At 38.8% G+C, this 26,890-nt stretch overlaps 2 protein-coding genes and 1 non-coding gene across 4 annotated transcripts in view; 2 read left to right on the top strand and 1 right to left on the bottom strand.

Annotated features, from left to right (window-relative positions):
- The window catches only part of SLC5A9 (solute carrier family 5 member 9), a 37,747-nt gene extending 33,359 nt beyond the window's left edge, over positions 1-4,388 (top strand). Inside the window, exon 15 of the mRNA XM_070368095.1 lies at positions 4,172-4,388. Coding sequence (XP_070224196.1) covers positions 4,172-4,218 — 47 coding nt within the window. The 3' untranslated portion in view covers positions 4,219-4,388. The remainder of the gene's footprint in view (positions 1-4,171) is intronic.
- A 4,498-nt stretch (positions 4,389-8,886) lies between these two features.
- The window catches only part of SPATA6 (spermatogenesis associated 6), a 181,915-nt gene continuing 163,911 nt past the window's right edge, over positions 8,887-26,890 (bottom strand). For both annotated transcript variants that reach the window (XM_070368091.1, XM_070368092.1), the window contains exon 13: positions 8,887-25,719. In XM_070368091.1, coding sequence (XP_070224192.1) covers positions 25,539-25,719 — 181 coding nt within the window. In that variant the 3' untranslated portion in view covers positions 8,887-25,538. The remainder of the gene's footprint in view (positions 25,720-26,890) is intronic.
- Positions 18,284-18,357, top strand: TRNAT-AGU (transfer RNA threonine (anticodon AGU)). Its single transcript has one exon. It is a non-coding gene; the product is annotated as a tRNA-Thr (tRNA).

Here is a 26,890-nt window from a genome sequence, read left to right as displayed (position 1 = left end):
ACCCTGTATGCAAGACAGCAAAAGAGACACAGATGTATAGAAGAGTCTTTTGGACTCTGTGGGAGAGGGAGAGGGTGGGATGATTTGGGAGAATGGCATTGATTTGAGAAATGGCATGTATAATATCATATAAGAAATGAATTGCCAGTCCAGGTTCGATGCAGGATACAGGATGCTTGGGGCTGGTGCACTGGGATGACCCAGAGGGATGGTACGGGGAGGGAGGTGGGAGGGGGGTTCAGGATGGGGAGCACATGTACACCCATGGCAGATTCATGTTGATGTATGGCAAAACCAATGCAATATTGTAAAGTAATTAGCATCCAATTAAATAAATTTAAATTAAAAAAAATTTTGCTACTTGCTTTGGGATGCTCCATACCTCAGCTTTTTCATCTTTAATAAGGGAGGTGCAAGGGTTTGAATTCATTGAGATGAAATCTTGGGAGCCTTCTAATGCTGACACTGTATGCTTCTAATTTGATTTCACAGTGGTCTCCTCGGGGCGGGGAGGGCGGGGGGAGCGGAGGGGTGAGCGGTAGTGGAGAGCATCCAGGGAAAGCAAGTCACGTACCTTCACTTGAATAGAAACAGCACAGAGAGAAAAACCGACAAGTAGTTTTCAGAGAACTGAAATGTGATTGCCATGAGCAATAATAACATTAAGAAGCAGCTTTTGATGGTGAAAGGAAGATGTTTAAAAACAAGTAGGTGAGGAAGCTATTCTTTGAGTGATTTGCAACATAGTTTAGATCCCAAAAGCACTCAATATGTGAAACTCTCAACCATGTCCCTGGGTGGGAACTGCCAGAAGCCCAGGCAAAACAGTGTCAGTTTTCCATTAACCTAGAGCGAGCGTCTCTCTAGACTTCCAGCCCTAAGTAAGATGATTGTAATTTCTCCTTTTCTCCAGGGTGATAAGTTGGGAGAACTTTAAAGTCTATCAGATAAATATAAATCCTAGAGGTTTAAATTGAGGTAATTACAGTTTACTTTCATATTTCAAGATCAAATCTCAACTTTTGCCAGGACTCACAAAGTAGAAATATCAGACTTTCTACTGCAATCTTATATAAACATTACAACTTTCATTTAAAGAGGAAAGGAAAAGCACCATTATATCTTCCCCTGAATAGAATGCAAAAGCCTGGGTCCATCTCTCAATATCGTTCATATGTAAAGTTTAGAATAATATATGTCCAGAATGGGAAGGAACCTTAGGGGTCAGCTAGCTTAGCCCTCCCACCCTCTTCAGTCAAGGTCAGTGTATCTCAGACAGCCTCCCTGACAGGCAAGTTTAGCCAGCCTCTGCTTCAGTCAGTCAGTTCTCTCGCTCAGTTGTGTCTGACTCTTTGCAACCCCATGGACTGCAGCACGCCAGACTTCCCTGTCAATCATCAACTCCCCGAGCATGCTCAAACTCATGTCCATTGAGCTGGTGATGCCATTAGCATCTGCTTGCACACCCCCAATAAAGAGAAACTAACTACCTGCCACCCCCTGAAAACAGAGCAACCATCGTCCGATGACACCGATGATAAGCAAGTCCCTTCTTTTGCTGCCTAAACTTTGCATCCCTGAATTTCCACCATTTACATCATACATGTCACATAATTTGTGAAAGCGTCACATAAATCATTTACGTTAAAATTACCCCACCATCCCCGCTATTTGTGATCTATTCACAAAACAGGGAATATCCTGTAGAACATCACATTTATCTGGGATGGGCAGCACACAGGACTAACACACGCATGCTCAGTTGCTTCAGTCGTCTCTTTTTGACCCCACAGACTGTAGGCCACCAGGCCTCTCTGTCCATGGGATTAATCCCAGCAAGAATACTGGAGTGGTTTAACATTTTCTCCTCCAGGGGATCTTCCCGACCCAGGGATCAAACCTGCATCTCCTGTATTGGCTGGTGGATTCTTTACCACTTGAACCACCTGGGAAGCCCCACTTAGAGACTAATAAAATAGGTCATTTTCCAAAAAAGAAAAAACCCTCACAACTATTGATATGAAAGTGCTTTTAGGCAAGAGCACTTTCATATCAATCGTCTCATTTGGTTCTCAATCCCACTATGGGATGTTGAATTGTTTACAGATGAAGAAGCAGCTGGGAGAGGTGCAGTGATGTGGCTGAGGCCTGACACTCAGTAGCTGTGCTGGCCTTTGAACCCAGAATTCTGACCCCACCTTCAGGCCTCTCCCCCTTGCACTACTCACGTATGCAGCATTCTTTGGGAATGCAACTCTAGGTTCTGGGCACATGGAATAAATGGGCAAAATATCTTCAGCCTCAACAGAGGCAATCTATTCATAACAATAAGGCAGGCAAGTAAGTAAGTTACTGCAGTCCCTTGCAATAGGACAGAGATTAGAGGTAGGAACAAAATACTTCAGGAAAAGAGAAAAGAGTAACGAATTCTTAGTAGAGAGGGTAGGAAGGGATTTACAGACTTGGATTTTGAAGGGTGAATAGAAATTTCCATGTGGAAAATGGAATGAATCCTATTTCCAAGCAGAAGAAACAGCACAAAGCTAGAAAGTTATGCTTAAAGTAAACTGAGGTACTCAGTGAAGCTGAAGCATCCAGTGTATAGGAGAATAAAGCAGATCAGCTAGGAGAAGTAGACAGGTGTCATCCTAAGGACATGAATGTCACTATGAATTGGGTGCAATGATGTAGCCAAAAATGGATAGGGTCAGGGAGGGAAAGTGGGATTCCCAGGTGGCTTAGCAGTAAAGAATCCACCTGCTGATGCAGGAGATGAAGGTTCGATCCCTGGGTTGGGAAGATTCCCTGGAGGAGGAAATGGAAATCCACTCCAGTATTTTTGCCTGGGAAAATCCCAAGGACAGTGGCATCTAGCAGGCTACAGTCCATGCGGTCACAAGGAGTCAGACAAGACTGAGTGACTGAGCTCGCATGCAGGGAGGGTGAATGAATAAAGGCAATGAATATACCCAAGGAGCATCTTTTGTTTTTAGAAAGATTGTTATCAACACAGAAAGAGAACACAGAAAGGGAATAAAGGATCAGAAGCTGTTGAGGGAGGGAAATTTATGAGGTGAGTGCAGTATCATTGAAAATAATAAGGACGAATGGACAAAAACAGTACGCTGTATTCCCACCCTGGAACGCTATTAAGCCTTATGGCATAAAGGTATGGAATTTTGATATATGCTGTAATGTGGATGGACCCTGAAAACATTATGCTTAGTGACATAAGCCAGACACAGAAGAAAGACAAAGGTATGATTCCACTTATACCAAGTATGTAAAATAGGCAAATTCAGAGACACAATGTAAAATACAGGCTACAGGGTTGGGGAGAGGCAGGAACGAGGAGCAACTGTTAATGGGCACAGAGTTTATGTTGGGGAAGATGAAATAGTCTGGGCATAGATAGTGCGATGGTTACACAGGATGTGAATGGACAGAATGCCACTTACAGAATTGTACACTTACACATGGTTAAACTCAGGTTAAGAATTTTACAATTACAAGAATAAGGGCTGGTGGTTGTATAGAAATATCCTAAAGCAAATATAATAAAACGATGGGTTTAGACTTGAGCCCACTGATGCTGAGGTATCTGTGGGATGACCCACTAGGACTGCCAAAGAACTTTTTTGTATCTGTGGGTCTGGAGCTTGGTGGAGGGATCAGGGCTTAAAATATCCTTCAAATTCTTGCCTGGGAAAAATGGAACCTGCCTCATAGAACTACTATTAGAACTGTGCTTCTGTGTTGGGGGTAGTGGTACTGCCCAGTGGTGTAAAATAATTGAGGACAGTGAATTACTTGAGTCTTTTATTTTGCGGGTACAACGGAGAAAGGGAGTGGGTGAGGCCTCTCTCTGTCCAGTCAGGCTTCTGGGAACTGGTTGGTTCGCATATGTTATAACAGACCATGGAGGTGGAGGGGGAGACAAGGACAGGGCTTATTGCCCAGCTGCTGGCGGTTCTGGGGGGAGGCAGCCCCAACCAGCAGGGATGACCTCTGCTACAGAGCTACCCTGCCTGGGGTCCCACCCTTCTGAGGGCAGCCTGTGAAGTGAAAGTGAAGTCGCTCAGTCGTGTCCGACTCTTTGCGACCCCATTGACTGTAGCCTACCAGGCTCCTTTGTCTGTGGGATTTTCCAGGCAATAGTTCTGGAGTGGAGGGGATCTTCCCAACCCAGGGATCGAATTTGGGTCTCCTGCATTGTAGACAGACGCTTTACCATCTGAGCCACCGCTCACCCAGTGACTAGTAAGTATAAAGTCCCAGACATTTCAGCCATGTCAGCCTAACATGAAATGACTCTGATGGGTCATTTTGTTCCAGAGCCCCCACCCAGTGGGGTTGGCCAAAGCTGCTATCACATCTACATCACAACTTAACCATCCCTCCCATCCACTGGAATGGTCCAAGGTGCTCCCTCACAAACATCCTGCATGCTAACCTGCAGTCTCTGAGTGTGAACCTCACCTGTGACAGGAGACTAAGTAGCTACCAGCTTTTTTGACTTTACCTAGAAAAGACTCTGATGCAGGAGGAGAAGGCGACGACAGAGGATGAGATGGCTGGATGGCATCACTGACTCGATGGACGTGAGTCTGAGTGAACTCCGGGAGTTGGTGATGGACAGGGAGGCCTGGCATGCTGCGATTCATGGGGTTGCAAAGAGTCGGACACGACTGAGCAACTGAACTGAACTGAACTGAGAGTAGTCATCCCAAACTGTGCTGACTGGATCCCTTAAGGCAGTCCCAAACTCTGGATTCTCCATGTGGACTGGTGAGTAGCTAATGGCTATTTTCTGTTTTATGAGATAAAGTGTTAACAGGCTTCAATTAATCCACTTGGACAACTAACAAAAAGACTATGTGTTCAGCAAATGATTCCATCCTGGTTACCCCAAAGCCCTCCTATAACAAAAGTCATTAAACCTTAATGTGTTTTATTTTCTTTCCTGCAGCCCTGAAGTGTTTGCTGACATTTGAAGCCTGGTAATAATCATCGTCCCCCAGCCATGTTTCTGAATCTTCAGGCAAATTCTTGGCTGTCCCATTTTCTGAGTCAGATGTTCTAATCAACTAATTCATTCTAAACAGCCTTGCTTCTGGATATAAAGAAGGAAGAAAAAATAAACCTCTTTAAACTTTAGGGTCACAAAACTGCACTAGAAAAAGTCCCCAGTGGAATCACTGGATGGTCACAGATTACAGATTGATAAAAATCAATATAGTTGAGATGTTTATTCATTTGGCATGAATCAAATGAACCAAGATTGAAGACAAAAAAAAAAAAAATTGCTCATTCAAAACCTCTTAGAGGGATTTGTTTTGGTTTTGCTTTGGTCTTCAGCTGCTTTTTCACAGTACATTTTAAAGCCCAGTAAACTAAGAAAAGCACATTTTGCATTGTATTTAAAGTAATCTCAGGAACATATAGACTGATTAACTAGGATATAGGTATATAAACCTTTATAAATAAGAGATTTCAAATGGACTCATTCTTTAAAATTGCATCTGCCTGATTAACAGTAGCAAATGTTTATTGAGCACTGAAAATGTGCATATATAACTGTTATACATGCATTGTCTTGCTTCATCTTCCAACCCACCTGAGACAGGTAGAGCCTGCAGGCATAAGGTGAATGACACCACTTGCAGTTGTGCAACGTGGCAGCCCGAGGATAGGTTCATTTTCTCTTTCTCTGATGAGGGAGGGAGGCGTGGAGGCACACAATGATTCAGCACCTTGCCACCAACTCACACAATTGATGCATGACACAGATAGGACTCCAACTGGCTGATTTAACTAACCCAGGGCTGTTACATTACCCTGCACCTTGCCCTCTGCTGCAAGACACAAGAGCTCACTGTGGCAAGGAACAGTGTCATCTCTGTGATAACTTCCTCTGTGTTCTAGCTGTCCCCTTTGCCTTCACTCTCCTTTTGCACATCTCTTCCTCCCCAAATCCCATGCATCCATTAAGGTCCACGGAAAATGTCTATAAAAATCTCCCTGGACCCCTTCTTCCTGTGGTAGAATTAACCACATCCTCTCTTTGTCCCCAGAGTACTCTGTACCTGAATATTTTCTAGTTTCCCAAGACAGAATAGTAACAGCATTCAAAAACATTTAATGAATGCACTTCTAGTACTTATAGCAGTTATCTTATTCCTTGAGACACAGAAGGAGCATTTTCTCTTGCCCTTCTGCCCACCCGCCATCCCTCATCTCTTATTTTTTTTTACTCTTCTTTTGGACTCTACAGTTACCGGACTTGTTTATATTCACTATAGTATCTTCTGTAATGAAGGGTTACCACCTGTTTTTCCCCTTCTCCTTAGGACTCTAAATTTCTCAAGAGCAATGATGAAGTTTCATTCACTTCTGTATCCTCTTTCCTTGGCACCTGACACTTTCCCCAACTGACTTCTCAACGAATTTCAAAGAAATCTCTCTCTGGCCAGCTAAATTTGTCTACTGGATGTGGAATTCCATGTCTTAGTTCAAGGAGAGAAAAGCTCTTATCAACTGTATCAACGTATAGAATATAATTCAAAATGCAATTTCAATTTCTTGAAATTAAGGTCAATGTTACTGAAGGAATAAAACATTTATTAGCCCATTTCAAAATAGCTGCACAGAATATACAAAGTCCTGCATTTTTAGTGCTTTCATTTGTATTGGAATTGAAGAAAGGTTTCCATTTCAGAAAGAAAACACCATGAGTGTAAATAAAATGTACCATCATGTCTGTATTGGGTCAATGATAATTCTTGCATCATAGGCTGTATGATACGATAGTTTAAAACATACTTTCGAATCTATCTGAGGGTGGAAGGTGTATGATATAGTAAATCACCATACAAAGGAACCTCAATGTAGCCTAAATGCACTTATGCTTCTCTCATATTAAAACTTATGTGAAAATTTATTAGAACATTAGGCCAAAGTAATTTCATCCTTAGATGTCCAACTGGATTTGGAGAGACTATTAACATTTACACTAACACCTACGCTACGAACACAGCAAGGTCATCCACTTAGATGGAGCAAGAAGATAAAAGAACTCTTCATGATAGTCAGCGTTGGTGACACAAGATTAGTACCTCAAAGCTCCCCAACAGGACATTTTCATTCTTGTTTTATACAATCACATCAAACTAGTGACCTCGTCCCCAAGCCCACTCTACATCATAAACATAAGAGGAGGAGGAAAGGAAATTCTGCAATAATGAGATGAATGGTGAATGAGGGAAGGACTAATACCAAGGCAGCATAAATGCTAAAGACTAAACAAAAGTTATATTAGGGTGGAGGCAGTGCTCGCTGGCACAAGTGGGTCTCTTCCACCTTCACAGCCCTGCATTTATGTTGGCTGATATAACTGCTGAAGTTGACTGGGAAGCCAAAATCATCAAGAATGCATTGAAATATATCCGGGATCCATTTTTTTTTCCCCTAAAAAAAAGGAGGTTAGGAAATATGTGAAAAATTTAGATGTTCCTGTCAATTAGAAGAATATTATAAAGTACAACAGAACTACTTGAAAAATTCAGATATTCAGAACCCATTCATTAGGGTTCAAGGAATAGAGGTTTCCACTTTGAGGACTTAACACAGTGGAGAATGTAAAGCCTGTCCAGACTAGTAGTTTTCTTTAAAGGCAAAGCAAACTTTTAAATGCTATCAGGTCCAATCCCTTTCTCAATTCAGACTCAACTTGATATGTCACTGCTTTTTAAATTAGTTCATCTCTGACTACACCTAACCTGAAGTGCAACACCAGTCATCTCAAAACCACCTACATGGTGTGGACAATCCTGCAAACAGACTTTCAGATGGGAGCAGGATGGTGTGTGGCTGAAAAGTAACCTGATTTTTATGCTTCCTTTCCCCTTCCCTCCCTCTTCACATTTAGTTTAAAATCAATACTAAAGAACTGCAGTTTATATAATGGGTGCTATTGCCAAGTAGCACCAAGAGTATCTTTTTTCTTTTTTTATTGGAGTATAATTGCTTCACAACGTTGTGTTAGTTTCTTCTGTACAACAAAGTGCATCAGTTATATGTATACCCATATACATGTATCCCCTCCCTCTTGGGCCTCCCTCCAACCCCCACCCCCATCCTACACATGGAGGTCATTATAGAGCACCGAGCTGAGCTCCCTATGCTATGCAGCAGCTTCCCACTAGCGATCTACTTTACACATGGCAGTGTATATATGTCAATCCTAATCTCCCAATTTGCCCCACTCCCCACTCCCCATATGCCCATTCTCTATGTCTGCATGTCTATTCCTGCCCTGCAAATAGGTTCACATATACCATTTTTCTAGATTCCACACATATATGTTAATTTACAATATTGATTTTTCCCTTTCTGACATTTCAGTCTGTATGACAGACTCTAGGTCCATCTACAAAAATGACCTGCAGCAAACGTAATTTTCAATGTCAAAAAGCACCAATAGTATCTTAATTATAATTACTCACATCTGGACAGACTTCAGATCTCACTGGACACATTTTCAATCTTACAAACATTAGGTACTCAAGGCTATATCCTTTATCATCATGTATAACCTAACACCTCAAAGAATCATTCAGGGTTTCCAGTTTGCTGGTTTACCTTCTGACAAGTTTTCTGAGAGAGATGGGAATGAAATTAACTTGCATTACATGCAAGATGCTGCCCACACAAATGCCAGAAAGGGAAGCAAAATGAACAGCCAGACCATATGGCGTGAGCCTGACAGCATAAAGAAACTAGTTCTGCATGAGCAACAAGGAACATCTTGAAATGTACAAGACATATGTGTTTTAGAAAGAAGGCTGGAGTGTTTCATAATAAAAACAGGACAAAGTGAACCACGAGTGCTGAAAAAAGTTTTAATTAAAAATGGTTTTTTAGCCTTCAATGTGAATATACAATATGCTTCACAGATGGATTTTTATATTTAAATCTTATCCAAACCAAAAAGTAAGTGAGAAAAATAAAGCTTCTGGAAATGACACAAGAGGCTAAAATGTATGTAAACAATAGAGGATTCTGGTACAAACAAACAAGAAAGGAAGAGCAATCCTTCTGTCACCCATTTGCTGCTTGCACACTGCGTAAGTAGATCATATAACCCACCTTTGGTGCAGACACGTTTCTCCCTGGTTTAAATACATAACAGAAACACAGACTTGGGAAACGACCTAAGTGTGCAGCCACAGAGCAATGATTAAATCAACTCAGAGTATATCAGTGCATTATTAAATAGTCATTAAAATACATTTATGCACCACTTTAGAAAAATGAAGAAATGCGTATGTGTTACCATTAAAATAGAAAGGTACAAAATTTGTTTGTAAAAACAAATGACTGTAGAAATACATAGAATATTGCCAGTAAAATGTACAAAATATTACAAGTTATCTCATTTTTACTTTCACATGAGTACTTTATAAGTCTTCCAATTTTTATGTATCTTTTTAAAATCAGAAAATAACATTTGAAAAATCCAATTAAAAATATTTCTAGAAATATTTTCCTAGAAAAAGTGATATAAAAACAATGACTCTAAGTTTATTAGAAAATGTTCTTATATTAATCTTTGATGTCTGACTTGTGGACCTTGTCTATATGGTTCTGCTCTGGGTCCAAGACAGGAAGGAATTATCCCTAAAGTTCACCGGCTATGGGCAAACAATGAATGAAACACAGACATTTAGCAGATGAAGACATGAAAATTATGCTCTGTGTGTACACAGGGCCAATGGCTATACTTTTCTACCTTTTCCTTGGAAAAAAAGTCTAAACCAAACAAAAAGCTATCTAAAGCTCTTCCCAATGCATTTAAACAGCTTGACGTTAAGCTGGAAAATCTCTGGCAATGATTTTAGTGTTTGAAAGTATCTTAATGCCAGGAATTACTCTTCTGTACAAAATATTTATTTTTTTAAGTTCAGCTGGGGTTTGAGCTTTATGTGAGATCTTTAAGATGCATCAAAAGTAAATTCAGGAATAGCATTTTCTTATGAGGTTCTCTGAAGGTTTCATTTCAAAGCCATATTTATTTATTGTCAATGCTCCTTCCCTATGTGAAACTCTAGCTCCAGGCAACCAATCAACTTGCGATCCACGAACACACTTCACAAACACTTACTTCCACATCTTTATGCATTGTTCAATTTTTTTCCACTTAAAAGTACTTTTCTCTTTTCCCACCTATTCTAACCAACCCATGCTGCAGACTGGATTCCTCTGTATTCATAGAGCCTTTTCAGACAAGTGACTAGTTCTCTCCATTTTTTGAACCTTTACTACTCACTGACTCTTCAGCAATTATAGATTCTAATCTCTTACTAGATATTTGATACTTACTACAAGAATAAATTAAAAAGCAAAGATATTACTTTGCTGACAAAAGTCCATATAGTCAAAGCTATCGTTTTTCCAGTAGTCATGTATGGATGTGAGAGTTGAACCATACAGAAGGCTGAGCATTGAAGAACTAATGCCTTTAATTTATGGTGCTGGAGGAGACTCTTCAGGGTCCCTTAGACTGCAAGGAGATTAAGCCAGTCAATTGTAAAGGAAATCAACCCTGAATATTCATTGGAAGAACTGATGCTGAAGCTGAAGTTCCAGTCTTTTGGGCTACCTGATGTGAAGAGTCAACTCATTGGAGAAGACCCTGATGCTAGGAAAGACTGAAGGCAAAAGGAGAAGAGGGCGGCAGAGGATGAGATGGTTAGATAGCATCACCAACTCAATGGACATGAATCTGAGCAAACTCAGGAAGATAGTGAAGGACAAGGAAGCCTCGTGTGCTTCAGTCCATGGGATCAGACATGACTTAGCGACTGAATGACAACAAGAAGTATGTCATCTGCTAAATTAGAGTGAAAATTCAATGAGAACAATTTAATAAGTATTTTTTATATTATCCAAAGTGTTTTGACATGCAAATGTTCAATAAATATGCAGAAGGATGAACAAATGGCTGGAGAAACAGACTACACAACTCTTGCCTTAGATCATAATATGACTTTGGGATGTCAAGTATATTCGCAAATGATACTATGAGAATGAAATGGTATTACATGAGTCCCTAAAACTTTCGGGGGTCTGAGGATAGAATTCAAATTCTATAGTAAGGCATATGAAGAAGGACCTTAATATAATGTCAACATACCCCCATTTCACCATACACCCCTGTACTCTAACCACACTGAACTCCTGCAGTTCCCTGAAGATGCTGTGCCTCTTTCATGTCCACAAAACCTCTGATGCCCAGCCTCTCCTCTTCTGAGAAAATCATCCACTAAGACCAAGGTGAAAGACTGATTCCTTTGTGATGTCTTCCTTCACTCATTAAGGAAGTGGTTGCTTCCTCTTCCATACACCTTCCTTTTCCATACACCGACCCAAATATCACTCACATACATTTACAACATTTTACAACTCACTGTATGTATGTTTGAGAGGTCAGGATTCAGTTCAGTTCAGTCACCCAGTCATGTCCAACTCTTTGCAACCCCATGGACTACAGCATGCCAGGCCTCCCTGTCAATCATCAACTCATGGAGCTTACTCAAACTCACGTCCTTTGAGTAGCTGAGGCCATCCAACCGTCTCATCCTCTGTCGTCTCCTTCTCCTCCCACCTTCAATCTTTCCCAGCATCAGGATATTTTCACATGAGTCACTTCTTCACATCAGGTAGCCAAAGTATTGGAGTTTCCATTCAGCATCAGCCCTTCCAATGAACACCCAGGACTGATTTCCTTTAGGACGGACTGGTTGGATTTCCTTGCAGTCCAAGGGACTCTCAAGAGTCTTCTCCGACACCACAGTTCAAAAGCATCAATTCTTCAGTGCTCAGCTTTCTTTATAGTCCAAGTCTCATATCCATACATGACTACTGGAAAAACCATAGCCTTCGCTAGATGGACCTTTGTTGGCAAAGTAATGTCTCTGCTTTTTAATATGCTGTCTAGGTTGGTCATAACTTTCCTTTCAAGGAGTAAGCATCTTTTAATTTCATGGTTGCAGTCACCATTTGCAGTGACTTTGGAGCCCCCCAAAATAAAGTCTGTCACTGTTTCCACTGTTTCCCCATCTATTTCCCATGAAGTGATGGGACTGGATGCCATGATCTTAGTTTTCTGAACGCTGAGCTTTAAGCCAACTTTTTCACTCTCCTCTTTCACTTTCATCAAGAGGCTCTTTAGTTCTTCTTCACTTTCTGCCATAAGGGTGGTGTCATCTGCATATTTGAGGTTATTGATATTTCTCCCATCAATCTTGATTCCAGCTGTGCTTCATCCAGCCCAGTGTTTCTCATGATGTACTGTGCATAAAAGTTAAATAAGCATGGTAACAATATACAGCCTTGACATACTCCTTTCCCAATTTGGAACCATTCTGTTGTTCCATGTCCAGTTCTAACTGTTGCTTTCTGACCTGCATTCAGATTTCTCAAGAGGCAGGTCAGGTGGTCTGGTATTCCCATCTCTTTCAGAATGTTCCAGTTTGTTGTGATCCACACAGTCAAAAGCTTTGGAATAGTCTAGAAAGCAGAAACAGATTTTTTCTGGAACTCTCTTGCTTTTTCGGTGTCCAGCAGATGTTGGCAATTTGATCTCTGGTTCCTCTGCCTTTTCTAAAACCAGCTTGAACATCTGGAAGTTCATGGTTCACGTATTGCTGAAGCCTGGCTTGGAGAACTTTGAGCATTACTTTGCTAGTGTGTGAGATGAGTGCAATTGTGTGGTAGTTTGAGCATTCTTTGGCATTGCCTTTCTTTGGGATTGGAATGAAAACTGACCTTTTCCAGTCCTGTGGCCACTGCTGAGTTTTCCAAATTTGCTGGCATAGTGAGGGCAGCACTTTTACAGCATCATCTTTCAGGATTTGGAATAGCTCAACTGGAATTCCATCACCTCCACTAGCTTTGTCCATCAGATCAGATCAGATCAGATCAGCTGCTCAGTTGTGTCCAACCCTTTGCGACCCCATGAATTGCAGCACGCCAGGTCTCCCTGTCCATCACCAACTGCCGGAGCTCACTCAGACTCATGTCCATCGAGTCAGTGATGCCATCCAGCTATCTCATCCTCTGTCGTCCCCTTCTCCTCTTGCCCCCAATCCCTCCTAGCATCAGAGTCTTTTCCAATGAGTCAACTCTTCATGTGAGGCATCCAAAGTACTGGAGTTTCAGCTTTAGTATCATTCCTTCCAAAGAAATCCCAGGGCTGATCTCCTTCAGAATGGACTGGTTGGATCTCCTTGCAGTGCAGGGACTCTCAGGAGTCTTCTCCAACACCACAGTTCAAAAGCATCAATTCTTCGGCACTCAGCCTTCTTCACAGTCCAACTCACATCCATACACGACCACTGGAAAAACCATAGCCTTGACTAGACGGACCTTTGTTGGCAAAGTAATGTCTCTGCTTTTGAATATGCTATCTAGGTTGGTCATAACTTTCCTTCCAAGGAGTAAGGGTCTTTTAATTTCATGGCTGCAGTCACCATCTGCAGTGATTTTGGAAAAATAAAGTCTGACACTGTTTCCACTGTTTCCCCATCTATTTCCCATGAAGTGATGGGACCGGATGCCATGATCTTCATTTTCTGAATGTTGAGCTTTAAGTCAACTTTTTCACTCTCCACTTTCACTTTCATCAAGTGGCTTTTTAGTTCCTCTTCACTTTCTGCCATAAGGGTGGTGTCATAATGATGCTTTCTAAGGCCCACTTGACTTCACATTCCAGGATGTCTAGCTCTAGATGAGTGATCACACCATCGTGATTATCTGGGTTGTGAAGATGTGTTTTGTACAGCTCTTCTGTGTATTCTTGCCACCTCTTCTTAATATCTTCTGCCTTTGTTAGGTGCACACCATTTCTGTCCTTTATTGTGCCCATCTTTACATGAAATGTTCCCTTGGTATCTCTAACTTTCTTGAAGAGATCTCTAGACTTTCCCACTCTATTGTTTTCCTCTATTTCTTTGCACTGATTGCTGAGGAAGGCTTTCTTATCCTTGCTATTCTTTGGAACTCTGCATTCAAAGGGGTATATCTTTCCTTTTCTCCTTTGGTTCTCTTCTTTTCATGGCTATTTGTAAGGCCTCCTCAGACAGCCATTTTGCTTTTTTGCATTTCTTTTTCTTGGGGATGGTCTTGCTTCCTGTCTCCTGTACAATGTCATGAACCTCCATCCTTAGTTCATCAGGCACTCTATCAGATCTAGTCCCTTAAATCTGTTTCTCACTTCCACTGTATAATTGTTAGGTATTTAATTTAGATCATACCTGAATGGTCTAGTGGTTTCCCTACTTTCTTCAATTTAAGTATGAATTTGGCAATAAGGAGTTCATGATATGAAACCCGTGACCCCACAGGAGACCTGCCTATGGGTGTCTGGGATTCTCCAGTGAAGGCATGGGTCAGGTGGCTTGCTGCAGGGTTGGGGGCATGGAGTGTAGGGGTACATGCATGGGATCTTTTGAGGGAGGTCACCACTATCTTCATTACCTCCACCATAGTTTGGCCCCAGATAAGTAGCAGGGAGGGAACACAGCTCCACTCATCAAAAGAAAATTGGATTAAAGATTTACTGAGCATGGCCCCGCCCATCAGAACAAGACCCAGTATTCCCCTCAGTCAGTCTATCCCATCAGGAAGCTTTCATAAGCCTCTTATCCTTCTCCAACAGAGCACAGACAGACTGAAAACCACAATCACAGAAAACTAACCAATCTAATCACATGAACCAGAGCCTTGTCTAACTCGATTAAACTATGTATGCCGTGTAGGGCCACCCAAGACAGAGGGTCATGGTGGAGAGTTCTGACAAAATGTGGTCCACTGGAGAAGGAAATGGCAAACCACTTCATTATTCTTGCCTTGAGAACCCCATGAACAGTATGAAAAGGCAAAAAGATAGGATACTGAAAGATGAACTCCCCAGGTCTGTAGGTGCCCAATACGCTACTGGAGATCAGTGGAGAAATAACTCAAGAAAGAATGAAGAGATGGAGACAAAGGAAAAAGAACACCCAGTTGTGGATGTGACTGGTGATAGAAGCAAGGTCCGATGCTGTAAAGAGCAATATTGCATAGGAACCTGGAATGTTAGGTCCATGAATCAAGGCAAACTGGAAGTGATCAAACAGGAGATGACAAGAGCGAACGTCGACATTTTAGGAATCAGTGAACTAAAATGGACTGGAATGGGTGAATTTAACTCAGATGACCATTATATCTACCACTGTGGGCAAGAATCCCTTAGAAGAAATGGAGTAGCCATCATGGTCAACAAAAGAGTCCTTATGGTTCAGCAACACCTAGGCAAACATCACAATCACCTAGAGAGACTCTTAAAAACTCTTTAATAAGTTAAATTTATTGTATCAGGATCTCCAGAGATTGAGAGGAGGAAACTTTCTAACTGCTTCCTGAGTGACTCTCATCAGTCAGGATTTGGAAATACTGAACTGGAACAGAAAAGCTTTACCAGCTTTAGACCTGGATGCTACATAATCACACTTTCAACTAATGAGTGGAATGTTAGGTATGTCTCAGATACTCTTTGCATCCTACACTTAAGTTACTTTCAAATTATGACAATTTCCAATTATTTGGAGTAACTAGATCACTGAATTCTTTAAATGTCATGGAACTCTTTACTACTAACCATTTCTAGTACAACTCCTCATAAGTTATAAGCTGGCTAGCTTAACTTCCGTTGCTCTTCAATAGACTGGCGGTGTGTTCGTAAGTGGGATAATTAGCCAACACGTAGGGCCTGGGTAGAGAGAAGGAAAAACAAATGGCTGGAGATAGTCACAAACATATTGAAGAGTCTGAATGATGAAAACTAAGCCTTCTCCAAATATAGATGTGATCAATCAACGAGAACCAAGTATCACCTCTTAAAATCCAATATTAAAACCAATATTTAAGAGGAATATCAAGCAATAGCAGGAAAAGTTCAATAGGATATTTATGAGAAAATACTAATATTTGGTTTTAAGTCCTTACGGAGCCACTTATACACCCACTTATATCCCCACTGTGTGACCTGCAAGAGACACTTAACCCAAATTTGTAAAACTGTAGATTATAACCCTGTCCTACCTAATTTATGAACATGTTATGGAGAAATACAACAAAGATAACTTATGTTAAAGTGCTTGAAAATGGTAATAGGTATACAAAATACAAGTTATTACTTATCATAGAAGTCTAGTGGAAATAGTTTTTCTAAGGTTTTAAAAGTTTGGTGGATTAAATTCACTGAAGTAAAATGCTCTTTTTCTTCCATTTTCCCCACATAAACACTTGGAAATACTTACTAACACAAAAGCTGGCATGTTCTCTCTCATTTGGAGAAAACAATTACCCCCCTGGGTTTCCAGTGGAACTGAAATTAGTTTGACTGTTTTAGTTTAAGATTATCAACAAAAATATCTCCAAATTATGCAGTTTCTATGCCAAAACACATTCTTTATTCCATATAGCTGTAGGAATGTATAATAAGTGAACAACTGCTGGGCCACAAAGGAGAGTCAGGATAATGCAAAATATTTTTAACTTATTCCTGTTGAGTGGTAGATTCAAGTATATTATTTTATTTAGCAACAGAATATTACTATAAACAGGATAAAGAGGGGGCGGTACTAAATAATTGTTTCAGAAAACATACATGTAATAGGTAAGTCCAGTAGATAATCTGTCAGCTGTTTAACAATAACAACAATAACTGTAGTAATCATATATTTATGCAGTCCTTACCATGTGCAAGGCATTGCTTTAAGCACTTTCTATATGTTAACTACTTTAATATTCACAATGATCCCATGGGATTGGTAATAGTATCTTCATTGTATAGATGAGAAAACTAGGCACAAAGAAATCAGATAACCTGTCAAAGCTCACACAGTTATTAGGTGGCTGAAGTGGAACTGGAATCTAGAAGAGTGACTCCAGAGGCTGTGTATTTAATCACTAGGCTATTTTTCTGAGCAATGAATAATTCATATGCAGTAAGATGCAACAGCTAAAATATAATCATTCATCAGCAATTTCCAAAAACAAACACTTTAAAATTTATTTTATTTATCTTAAGTTATAAAGGAATTTTTTGAAATTGCTATTTTTAAAATTTAAGACTTCTAAAGAATTACATAGCAACCTGAGATGGGTCTACAGCTTTATGTGCATGTGTGTATGTAAGTAAGCGCACACACACACACTTCCGTGACTAGTGTCAAACAGCACAGTTTTCTGAAAAAGGTGACTACTCAATCACATTCATAACAAATTCTTAAGACTTACAGGGATGTTTATCTGACTGAGATGATCCAGGGTTACTTCTGTTGAATTATGGAGATTTAACTCTAACTTCCAAATGGGGGTTTCCCTCATAGCTGGTAAAGAATCTGGGTTCAGGAGTCAATCCCTGGGTTGGGAAGATCCCCTGGAGAAGGAAATGGCAACCCACTCCAGTATTCATGCCTGGAGAATCCCATGGGCAGAGGAGCCTGGCAGGCTACCGTCCACGGGGTCCCAAGAGTCAGACACGATAGCAACTAAACCACCACCACCAGATGGGTAGATAGAGCCACTGACTCAATGGACATGAATTTGAGCAGACTCTGGGACATAGTGGAGGACAGAGGAGCCTGGCAGGCTACCGTCCACGGGGTCCCAAAGAGTCAGACGTGACTTAGTGACTGAATAACAATTTTAACTTCTGCCTCTAACATCCCCCAGATCAAAAGAATAAGGTTAATTTGCAAAACATAACTGCGCTAAGTCCAAAATAAACAGAGGACAAAATAAACTTCCTAGTATCAAAACTGGTTAATAGGACAGGCCCTCAAACAACTGAGAGAAGCCACATATAAAGTTCAAGTGGACAATACTCTCAAGGACTAAGTCATGTGTTTAGTTTCACTTGTAAAATCTACGTAAAACCTCTAGCAAAGTGCACAACGTATACAAGGTTAATAGGATTCTAAATAATAAAAATAAATGATGTTAAGGTCTATGCCTGGGTGGATTTATACACAAAATAATGAAAGGGAAAGCAAAAGATGTCTACTTTAAGCATCTACTATTTTTTTAGGTATAATACTAATCACTTTGCAACATTTACCTAATATATTCTTCATAGTAACCATTTTAGGTAGGTATCATTCCCATTTTGTAAAAAATAAAATTAAGGTCTAATATCTTCAGATGGCACCACAGAATAGAATACAAGGCTAAGAAAGGCTCCGTGGCTTAGCTGGTTAAAGCGCCTGTCTAGTAAATAGGAGATCCTGGGTTCAAACCCCAGTGGGGCCTGCCGGTGTTCTATTTAGCCTCTGGAAGTTGGTGAAGGACAGGGAAGACTGGCGTGCTGAGATCCATGGGGTCACAGAGTCGGACACGACTAAGTGACTGAACTGAAATGAGTATTATACAACCTACATAAACGAAATAACTAGTAAACTTAAGAGCCATACTGAAAGAAATCTGATTTGGTCTTGTGTCCTGAAATAATTTTGAAATTTTTTTACATTTATTCCACTTTCTGTCCAATCAGATCCTCAAGATCTATCAGAATACTATCTCTATACTGACCTGGAAGCATAGCTACTACAGTTACCCTTTATTGAGCGCCATGTTTTGTATGAGGTAGTTCACATGCATTAACTGGTTAAATGAACTCTACGAAAACAGCTTCCACTTCACAAATGAGCAAATAAGTTCAGAAAAGTTAAGCAGCACAGAGGTTACAAGAAAACACAGAGAACAAAATCTGAAGTTCATTCAACTCTGCAACCAACAGTATTGTTATTATGCCAGATGGATTATTTTTAAAATTGTTAATTTCTTTTCCCAGATCACTTCCAAAAAATAATTAGGATAGTGCCTAACATGTGTCAAAGAATGTCCACATTATGTTCCTACTTAATCCTAATACTTTTATGAGGAATGGAGGGCAATGTTTATCAATATCTTATTTCACAGGCTAAAAAAAGAGGTTCAGAAAAGTTGTGAAGAAAGCACTTTTTCTATTATTCAGTGTTGTTGTCAACCTCCTAGAAATAGATGTTACTGGAAATGTATGTACATAAATCTTTCAACATTTTGTTTGCATATATCACTAATTTTACTGAAAAACAAACACACACAAAAAAACTCCAGTGAAGAATGTGTTTCACTGATGAAAATAAGTCTCTAAGAGGATACACCTATTCTCAAATCTATTACAGTGTTCAAAGGCATTAAAGGTTTCCTCTCATTTCTGAACTATATCATAAACTCCAAAGATTAAACTTTTAAAAACTTAAACTGCAACAGAAATGTAGTGATGCTTGTGACAGACTTAAAGTCTATTTTTTTCCTGATAATACTATAGGCACCTGTGCTCTCTTGTTTAATATTTGCATGGAATACTATTTTGCCACTCCTCCACTTTTAGCCTATGTGTGTCCTTTAATATAAAGAGAGTCTCTTGTAGATAGCATATAGTTGGGTCTTGCTTTATTATCCATTCAGCCACTCTGTGTCTTTCGGAGAGCTTAATCCATTTACACTTAAGGCAATCATTGATAGGCAAGGATTTGCTTTTGCCATTTTGCTGTTTTCTGTTTTCTATTTTGTCCCTCTATTCCTCTCTTGTGATCTTCCTTTGTGCCTTGTTGATTTTTTGTAGTAAGATTCTTTAATTCTTTTCTTTTTTAATTTTGTGTGTCTTCTTTACACGTTTGTGTGTGTGTGTGTGATTATCATGTGGTTGGTTAAAATGTCCACTTCCCAAAGTGATATACAGATTTCCTATTAAGCCCATCAAAATCCCAATGACATTTTTTACAGAAATAGAAAAAAAAATCATAAAATCGTATAGAACCACCAAAGACTCAGAATAACCAAAGTGACCTTAAAAAAGAGCAAAAAAGCTGGAGACATCATACTCCTGATTTCAAGCTAAACCATAAACCCACAGCAATTAAAACAGTATGGTACTGGGATAAAGACAGAAAAAGAGCAGTGGAACAGAATAGACAGCCCAGAAAAAAAGTAACACACACAGAGTCAACTGATCTTTGAAAGGAGTCAAGAATATACAAAGGGGGAAAACCAGTCTCTTCAACAAATGATTAGGAAAATTATATATCCACATGCAAAAAAAAAAAAAAAGAAAGAAGAAATCAAACCCTTAACTTACATTATACATAAAAATCAAGTCAAAGTGGATTAAAGATTTAAACATAAGACCTGAAATTGTAAAACTCCTAATAGAAAATATAGGGGGAAATCTTGACATTGGTCTTGGCAATGATTTCTTAGATATGACACTGAAAGCAAAAGCAATGAAAGTAAAAATAGACAAAGTGGAACCACGTCACATAGAACCACATAGAAAGGTTCTTCAGTGCAAAGGAAACAATCAACAACAAAAAGACAATCAATGGGATGAGAGAAAATACTTGCAAACCTTATCATCTATTATAGTACTTCTTTCATTGTAATAAGTAAATGTCAGTTTTTCCGCCTATGAACTTGGGTCAGGAACTAGGTTTTTGTTTATCTCTGGACATTAGACCTTCAATAACATTTGTTAAATGGATGAATACTCACAAATTCTGGTTGTCTAAGGATCTTCACATAATTAAACTCAAAGTATATCATTCAGAGATAAATAATACTCTCATAACCCCAACAACAAAAAATTGAGTTTCTTTCCTTTTTCATTTTTGTAAATAAATTTCTAGCTAGTTAGATAATCTGGGATTGGGAGGACAATATCTTTCTTAATTTCTAAAAGGGTGTTCCTCAAACTAACTTTCTCCCACCAGGGCCTCAATAATAAGTAAAAAGCACAATTGCTTGGGGTCCGCTACTCTCAAGGTGCTTATTATGGTCACATACAAATTAGGACAAGAGCAACATAGGTTTTTTGTTTATTTTGATCTGACTTCAAAAATCCATTTTCAATTCTTGAGTTCTCCCAAGTTTTATATATTTAAATGATTTCTGGACATTTTCCTCAATCTCGCCTCCACCCTCGTAAAAACTGATCAATATTGAGTATATCCCATCTTGGTTTCCTGTTCACAAAAGTCCTTCCCATCTTCCAGTGTCCAGCTAAAAGGCTGCCTCATTTAATGCGGCTCCAAGCCTGTGGTTCTCTTTGTGGTCCATTTTAGCATTCATCATATCCCATCAAAGTTTTTGCAATCTTGTACACAATCTCTAGTTAACAGCATTTGGAGTTTTCTGAACAATCATTTTCTCTCCCATTTTCATGCTTTTACAATAAGTTCTGTTGCATCAAGCTAGCATTACTCTATGCTCATTCTTGTATTATTTTATCACAGAAGTTACCAAACCACTATAAATGCTGGAATATATTGTTTTGTCTCTCTCAATAGATTCTTTGTGCTTATGGGAAGATACATTTAAAAATTTTATACTCTATATCTAACACAGTGCTCAATAAATATGTGATAAATGGGTGAATGAGTGGTTGAATGTGTAACTAGCCTAAGTTTCTAAGATAACATAAAAATAAACATAATAGTTGTAAAATGATTGAGTCACTTTGGAAAGCAATTCTTCAAAATGTTAAACAAAGAGTTTCCATATGACCCAACAATTCTACTCTTAGGTGTATATTCAAGGAAAATAAAAACATATATCCATCACAAACTTCACAAATGTTCATAGTACCAGCATTTTTCATAATATCCCCAAAGTGAAAGCAATGAAAACGCCCACCAACTGAATAGATAAACAAAATAAGATATATCCATATAATAGATTATTTTTTAGCAATAAAAAGAAATAAAGTACCGACACATGTTACAACAGGTATGAGTCCTGAAAACATTATGCTAGATGAAAGAAGCCAGACAAAAAAACTCACATATTATATAATCCCATGTATATGAAATGTCTAAATGTCCAGAGTAGGCATAGAAACAGAAAGCAGATCAGTACGAGTTGTGACAAGGGAAAAAAGGCATGGGGAGCAATTGCTATTGGATACAGGATTCTTTCTGGGGTGATGAAATATTTTATAATTAGCTAGTGGTTACAGTTGCACACCTCTGTGACTATACTGAAAACCACTCAACTGTATACTTTTAAAGGGTGAATTTTATAGCATATGAACTATCTCAAAAAAGCCATTATTAGGAATGAGCACAATAATGAGAATTCTCTCCTTTTGGTCCAGATTTTTAATCAAGGGCTTAATCTTTGAAATCAGAATACAACTCTGCTGCTGAAAACTTCCTGATCTACATTGATCAATTACACAATTATAAAAATGTTGGAACATTAAAAGATCATTCTAAATTAACCTCTTCCTCAATATAGGAAAGAAAACCGAGGTCTAAGAAGGATAGATGACTTAAACAAGGTTATATAACTAGTAGTGAAACCAGGGAAGACACACTCTCAGTCCAATGATTTAATTTTTTCCTTAGCTGAATTAACATTTTCCTTCCTGAAATTCCTAGGATTTTTTTAAGAGAAAAATTACATTAAAAAGAAGGAGACAGACCAATTTATCTTTCATATTGTCTAATAACTATTGCTAGATTGTAGGAAATATTAAAGAGGGGGTTAAGAGAATAAACTATGGCATCTTTCTGCTTCTTTCAATGAGAAAAGGCAGCTATTAGTACTTAGAGGTTTTACTCTTGAAAGATAATACAACATAAGAATTCATCATAATAGTTAGGGAAAACAACAAAGACTACTCTTTCCTCAAGGGAATGGAAATAGACACTTAGCAAAGATGTTAAGTATGTGGAAATTTATATTTGATCCTTCAGGGAGATGTCAAATTTAATTCAGAGGAAAATGTCTCTTAAATATTTTCTAAAGTTCCCCTTTGAGACCCATTTTTTGGTGGCCTTTGTATGATAATGGCAAATATAGGTGCAAAGTAATATATATATATATATTTTTTTGTACTTACTCAGGAAATTTTCTATGATAGCAAATATTTTCTTTAAAGTTCATATTTGCTCTTTTTACCAAGGAGCCTGGGCTTCCCTTGTGGCTCAGCTGGTAAAGAATCTGCCTGCAGTGCGGAAGACCTGGGCTCAATCCCTGGAGAAGGGAAAGGCTACCCACACTCCAGTATTCTGGCCTGGAGAATTCCAGGCATCATGCAGTCCATGGGGTCACAAAGAGTCGGACATGACTGAGTGACTTTCACTTCACTTCACTGATCTTCCCAGGTGGCGCTAGTGGTAAAGAACCTGCCTTCCAATGCAGTAGACAGGAGGCTCAGGTTCATTCCCTGGGTCAGGAAGATCCCCTGGAGGAGGCCATGGCAACCCACTCTAGTATTCTTGCCTGGAGAATCCTATGGACAGAGAAGCCTGGTGAGCTGCAGTCTGTAGGGTCTCAAAGAGTCAGACATGACTGAAGGCATGTAGCAAACCAAGAAGCCACTTTTAAATAGGGGAATTTTTCATTTGTTTCCATCAAGGAGGAAAAGATATTAAGTTTTATTGATGTATGATTTTTTAAAAAACCATCATTCAATGCTGACCTTCAAAAACTTATACAAAAAATCATCAGAAAACTTACAACCAGAGGGTAGCTGAGTGATTGTGGAGTCCAGTATTTTCCCGACTCTGTCAACATGTGTCTGCAGATGGCATTTCAGAGGAAGTCTCGGGAGTTGGGGGAGAGGAATGGGAGGGGAAAGATAACCATAACAGCAAACACTGTTACACACTCAATTTAGTTTAGGAAAGTCTGGGTTAATCAATAAATATTTAATGAGCACCAAGTATGTATCAGACTTTCTATTAGATGCTAGAGCGAAGCATGTTTATGCCAGGATTTCTTACAGCCTCAAACATGCTAATGTTTTTACTAAGGTGACCAATATGTAGTTTGCTTGAACAATTTACCACTGTTTTTTTCAGTATTACTAGCAACCCCTTTTTATTCCTGTCATCTTACCCATGACTCTCTAAGTTTGAGTGGTACACAGATTTTTCCTAAACTTACATGACCAATGAAAATACTTGTATCTACATTCCTAAAGCCATCTCTTAGAACAGCAGTCTACAAACACAGTTCAGGAAATGCTGACCTATTCCGTTCCCTCCACTGATAACTGAGGAAACCAGGACCAGAGATCTGTAGCCTAGGATACCTGGCTCCTGTCTCTGATGTGCTTCCAATACATTGCAGATTGCCACAGATAAAACAATCAACATGAAGCTGAAAAGTCTTATTATTAGATAACAGGTATTACGTACTTTCTCCAATTAGAAAAATAAATCGCCCAATTTACATACCAATTCCAACTTAAATAGAGTTCAACTCAAGTATTTTAATATCATAACTATAAAATTAACCAAAGATGGAATCAATGAGAAAACATTATCTTGTAGTCAACTCTTAAAGTTTGTAAGTCAAATTTATCATTTCCTATTCTCTGCATTTCTTCTACTCTCTCTAATAAATATAAGGTAACTGATTTCTTTGTATCTTCAAAGCCTAACTGTCCTCAGATGTGTTTGGAGCCAGGGTAGAGGGGAGAGGGGGAAGAAGCTAATTTTATCAACCAACAACTTTTGAGTACAAAGAGTTATGCTCTAATATTTCCTCCCCTTTATGGTTCCCAGGTTTTTTTTTTTTTTTTAAAGTAAGGTTGCTACTTTCACGGGCTATTTGATACCTATGAATACTCTAAAGAGATTAAATTACAACATAAATCCCTTATTCTTTATGAGTTTTTACAAGCTTTTTAACAAAGGCTATTTTCTGATTCTGGTTCCACCAAAAGTTTTGACTCTAGGAAAAAACAATGCAAAAAAAAATCTATCTTTAAAAATCAGTTATTCATATCTGGGGTCACATTTGGCCATTCCTATTTCTCGCTATCTGTTAGGCATTTTAGGTAACTTAGCTAGCTCTTTTAGAGAAGAGGGAGTAAAGGATTATAGAAACTTTAAAAAGAAAACTATATCTTAGGAGCTAAGACATTAATAGCCTTTTCTTAGGGAGCAAACAGTAGAAAATACTAGTTAAAATAGAGTTTAAACTCCTGGGAAATTCATCTCTGTATATGTTTTTTTGCCTATGACCAAGAAATGAAAGTTAATAATAAAAATAATCTTAGTCAGACAAGATAACCGTTCGAGCAAATGGAAAGAAAATTACAAGGTGATGAAGGCAGAAGAGCATTTTTAGAGAGAATATGTTCTTGGATTTGTAGCTGGTGACATGAGAGACATGTGACAGGACAGCCTTCTCGTAATCAGAATGGAGGTTTTGACTGTGTTCCAGAACTGTGGGAATATAGCACTCTCTACTGTGATTGGAAAAAGAAGGCTTGCCCATGATACTTTATCATTTGAAATAATAAACTTAAAGTCTAACTACTGTGCTCAATTAGAACCACCTGATTAAAAAAAATAAAAGAGTACAGGTATTGATCACATCAAACGTTTTCATTGAGAAGTTGACAAGGACACTCATACAGTTTATCGCGGCTGATCTCAGAAGCTTTCCTGTGTATGAGAAACAGAACTACAGGCCTTTTTGTATAAGTTCCTGTATATCTTGTCCATGCTGTTCTCAAAGATGGGTCGGTGGGATTTTCCTTTATAAGAGGCTGCCCTGTTGGACCAGTATTCACCATCATCCAAATGGAGAGTGCCACGTGGCCGTTGAAATGAGCTATAGAAAAGGATATAAAAGATTAAAACAATAGTGAAGCAAAATGAGAGGTGGGATATAAAAATTAAATATTTACTAAGAACTTTATAGGCTTGATAACACTTTTTTATTTGTTAGAAAGAAATACTGACTTTTTAAAAGGCTAAGTTTATTTTTTAAACAAATAATGAACCCACTTCAATAAATTAAGTACTTATTATAGATAAGACCTCTCAGGCATGTTAGATGTGCCATGTAAAACTGTTATGTTCTTGCTATTAAAGGTTACAAATATTTTATTCATCTATTTGGAATCTCAATCCACAGAAAACAATTTCTTCCCTGACTTATCAGTCTCATGATTTTATAGTACTTGTGAACTGTGAAACAAGAACTCTTGAAGCTGGATATCTATAAAAAGAATTTGCTGTTTCACCTGGAGTCAATCTGCCACATGAACACAATAAAAGTGGTCATGAAAAAAGGCACAAAGTGGCTTAGAGCCTGCAGCACCCTTAGAGCCTGACACAGTGTCGATGAGGATGTAAAATAATGAGAACACTTATACACTTTGCAAAACCGTTTGGCATGACTCAGTAAGGTTACATACACAACTCTAGCCAACCCCCTGGCTCCTAAGTATCCCAGCAAAATCCTCGCATGTGTGCACCAGAAGATATGTGCCAACATGTTCATAATCAAACGCTTCGTAATAGAACTAAAAACTGCAAGCAATCTAAATATCCGTTTATGTTGGAACAAAAAACTGAGCTGTGGTGAGCGCATACAGTGGTATAATATGCAGCAGGGAAAATTAAAGATCTACGGCTACATGCATCAACATAGATGAAACTGAAATTAATTCAGTGCAAAAAAGAAAACTTCAAACAATAAACAGTTAAAATTACATTTGTGTAGAATAGTTTAAAACAAGGAAAATTAAATAATTCATTGCTTAAGGGTAGATACATGTGTGGTATAACTATAAAGAAAAAAGAAAAATCACAATAGCAGTTATTTCTATGGAAAGAGGTGCGACTTGTTAGCGGCATAAGGTTATGTTCTGTTTCTTAAGTTGGATGATAAGTAAATGGGCACTCCTTTTATTGCTGTTGCTATTTAGGACACACAAGTCTTAAGTATATACCTCTGTTACGGCTGACATATATTATAATAGCATTAAAAAATTCAC

The sequence above is a fragment of the Bos mutus genome, chromosome 3, assembly GCF_027580195.1.
Source record: "Bos mutus isolate GX-2022 chromosome 3, NWIPB_WYAK_1.1, whole genome shotgun sequence".
NCBI lineage: Eukaryota > Metazoa > Chordata > Mammalia > Artiodactyla > Bovidae > Bos > Bos mutus.
The sequence above is the reverse complement of the archived record's forward strand: the minus strand, read 5'-3'. Positions and strand labels throughout refer to the sequence as shown.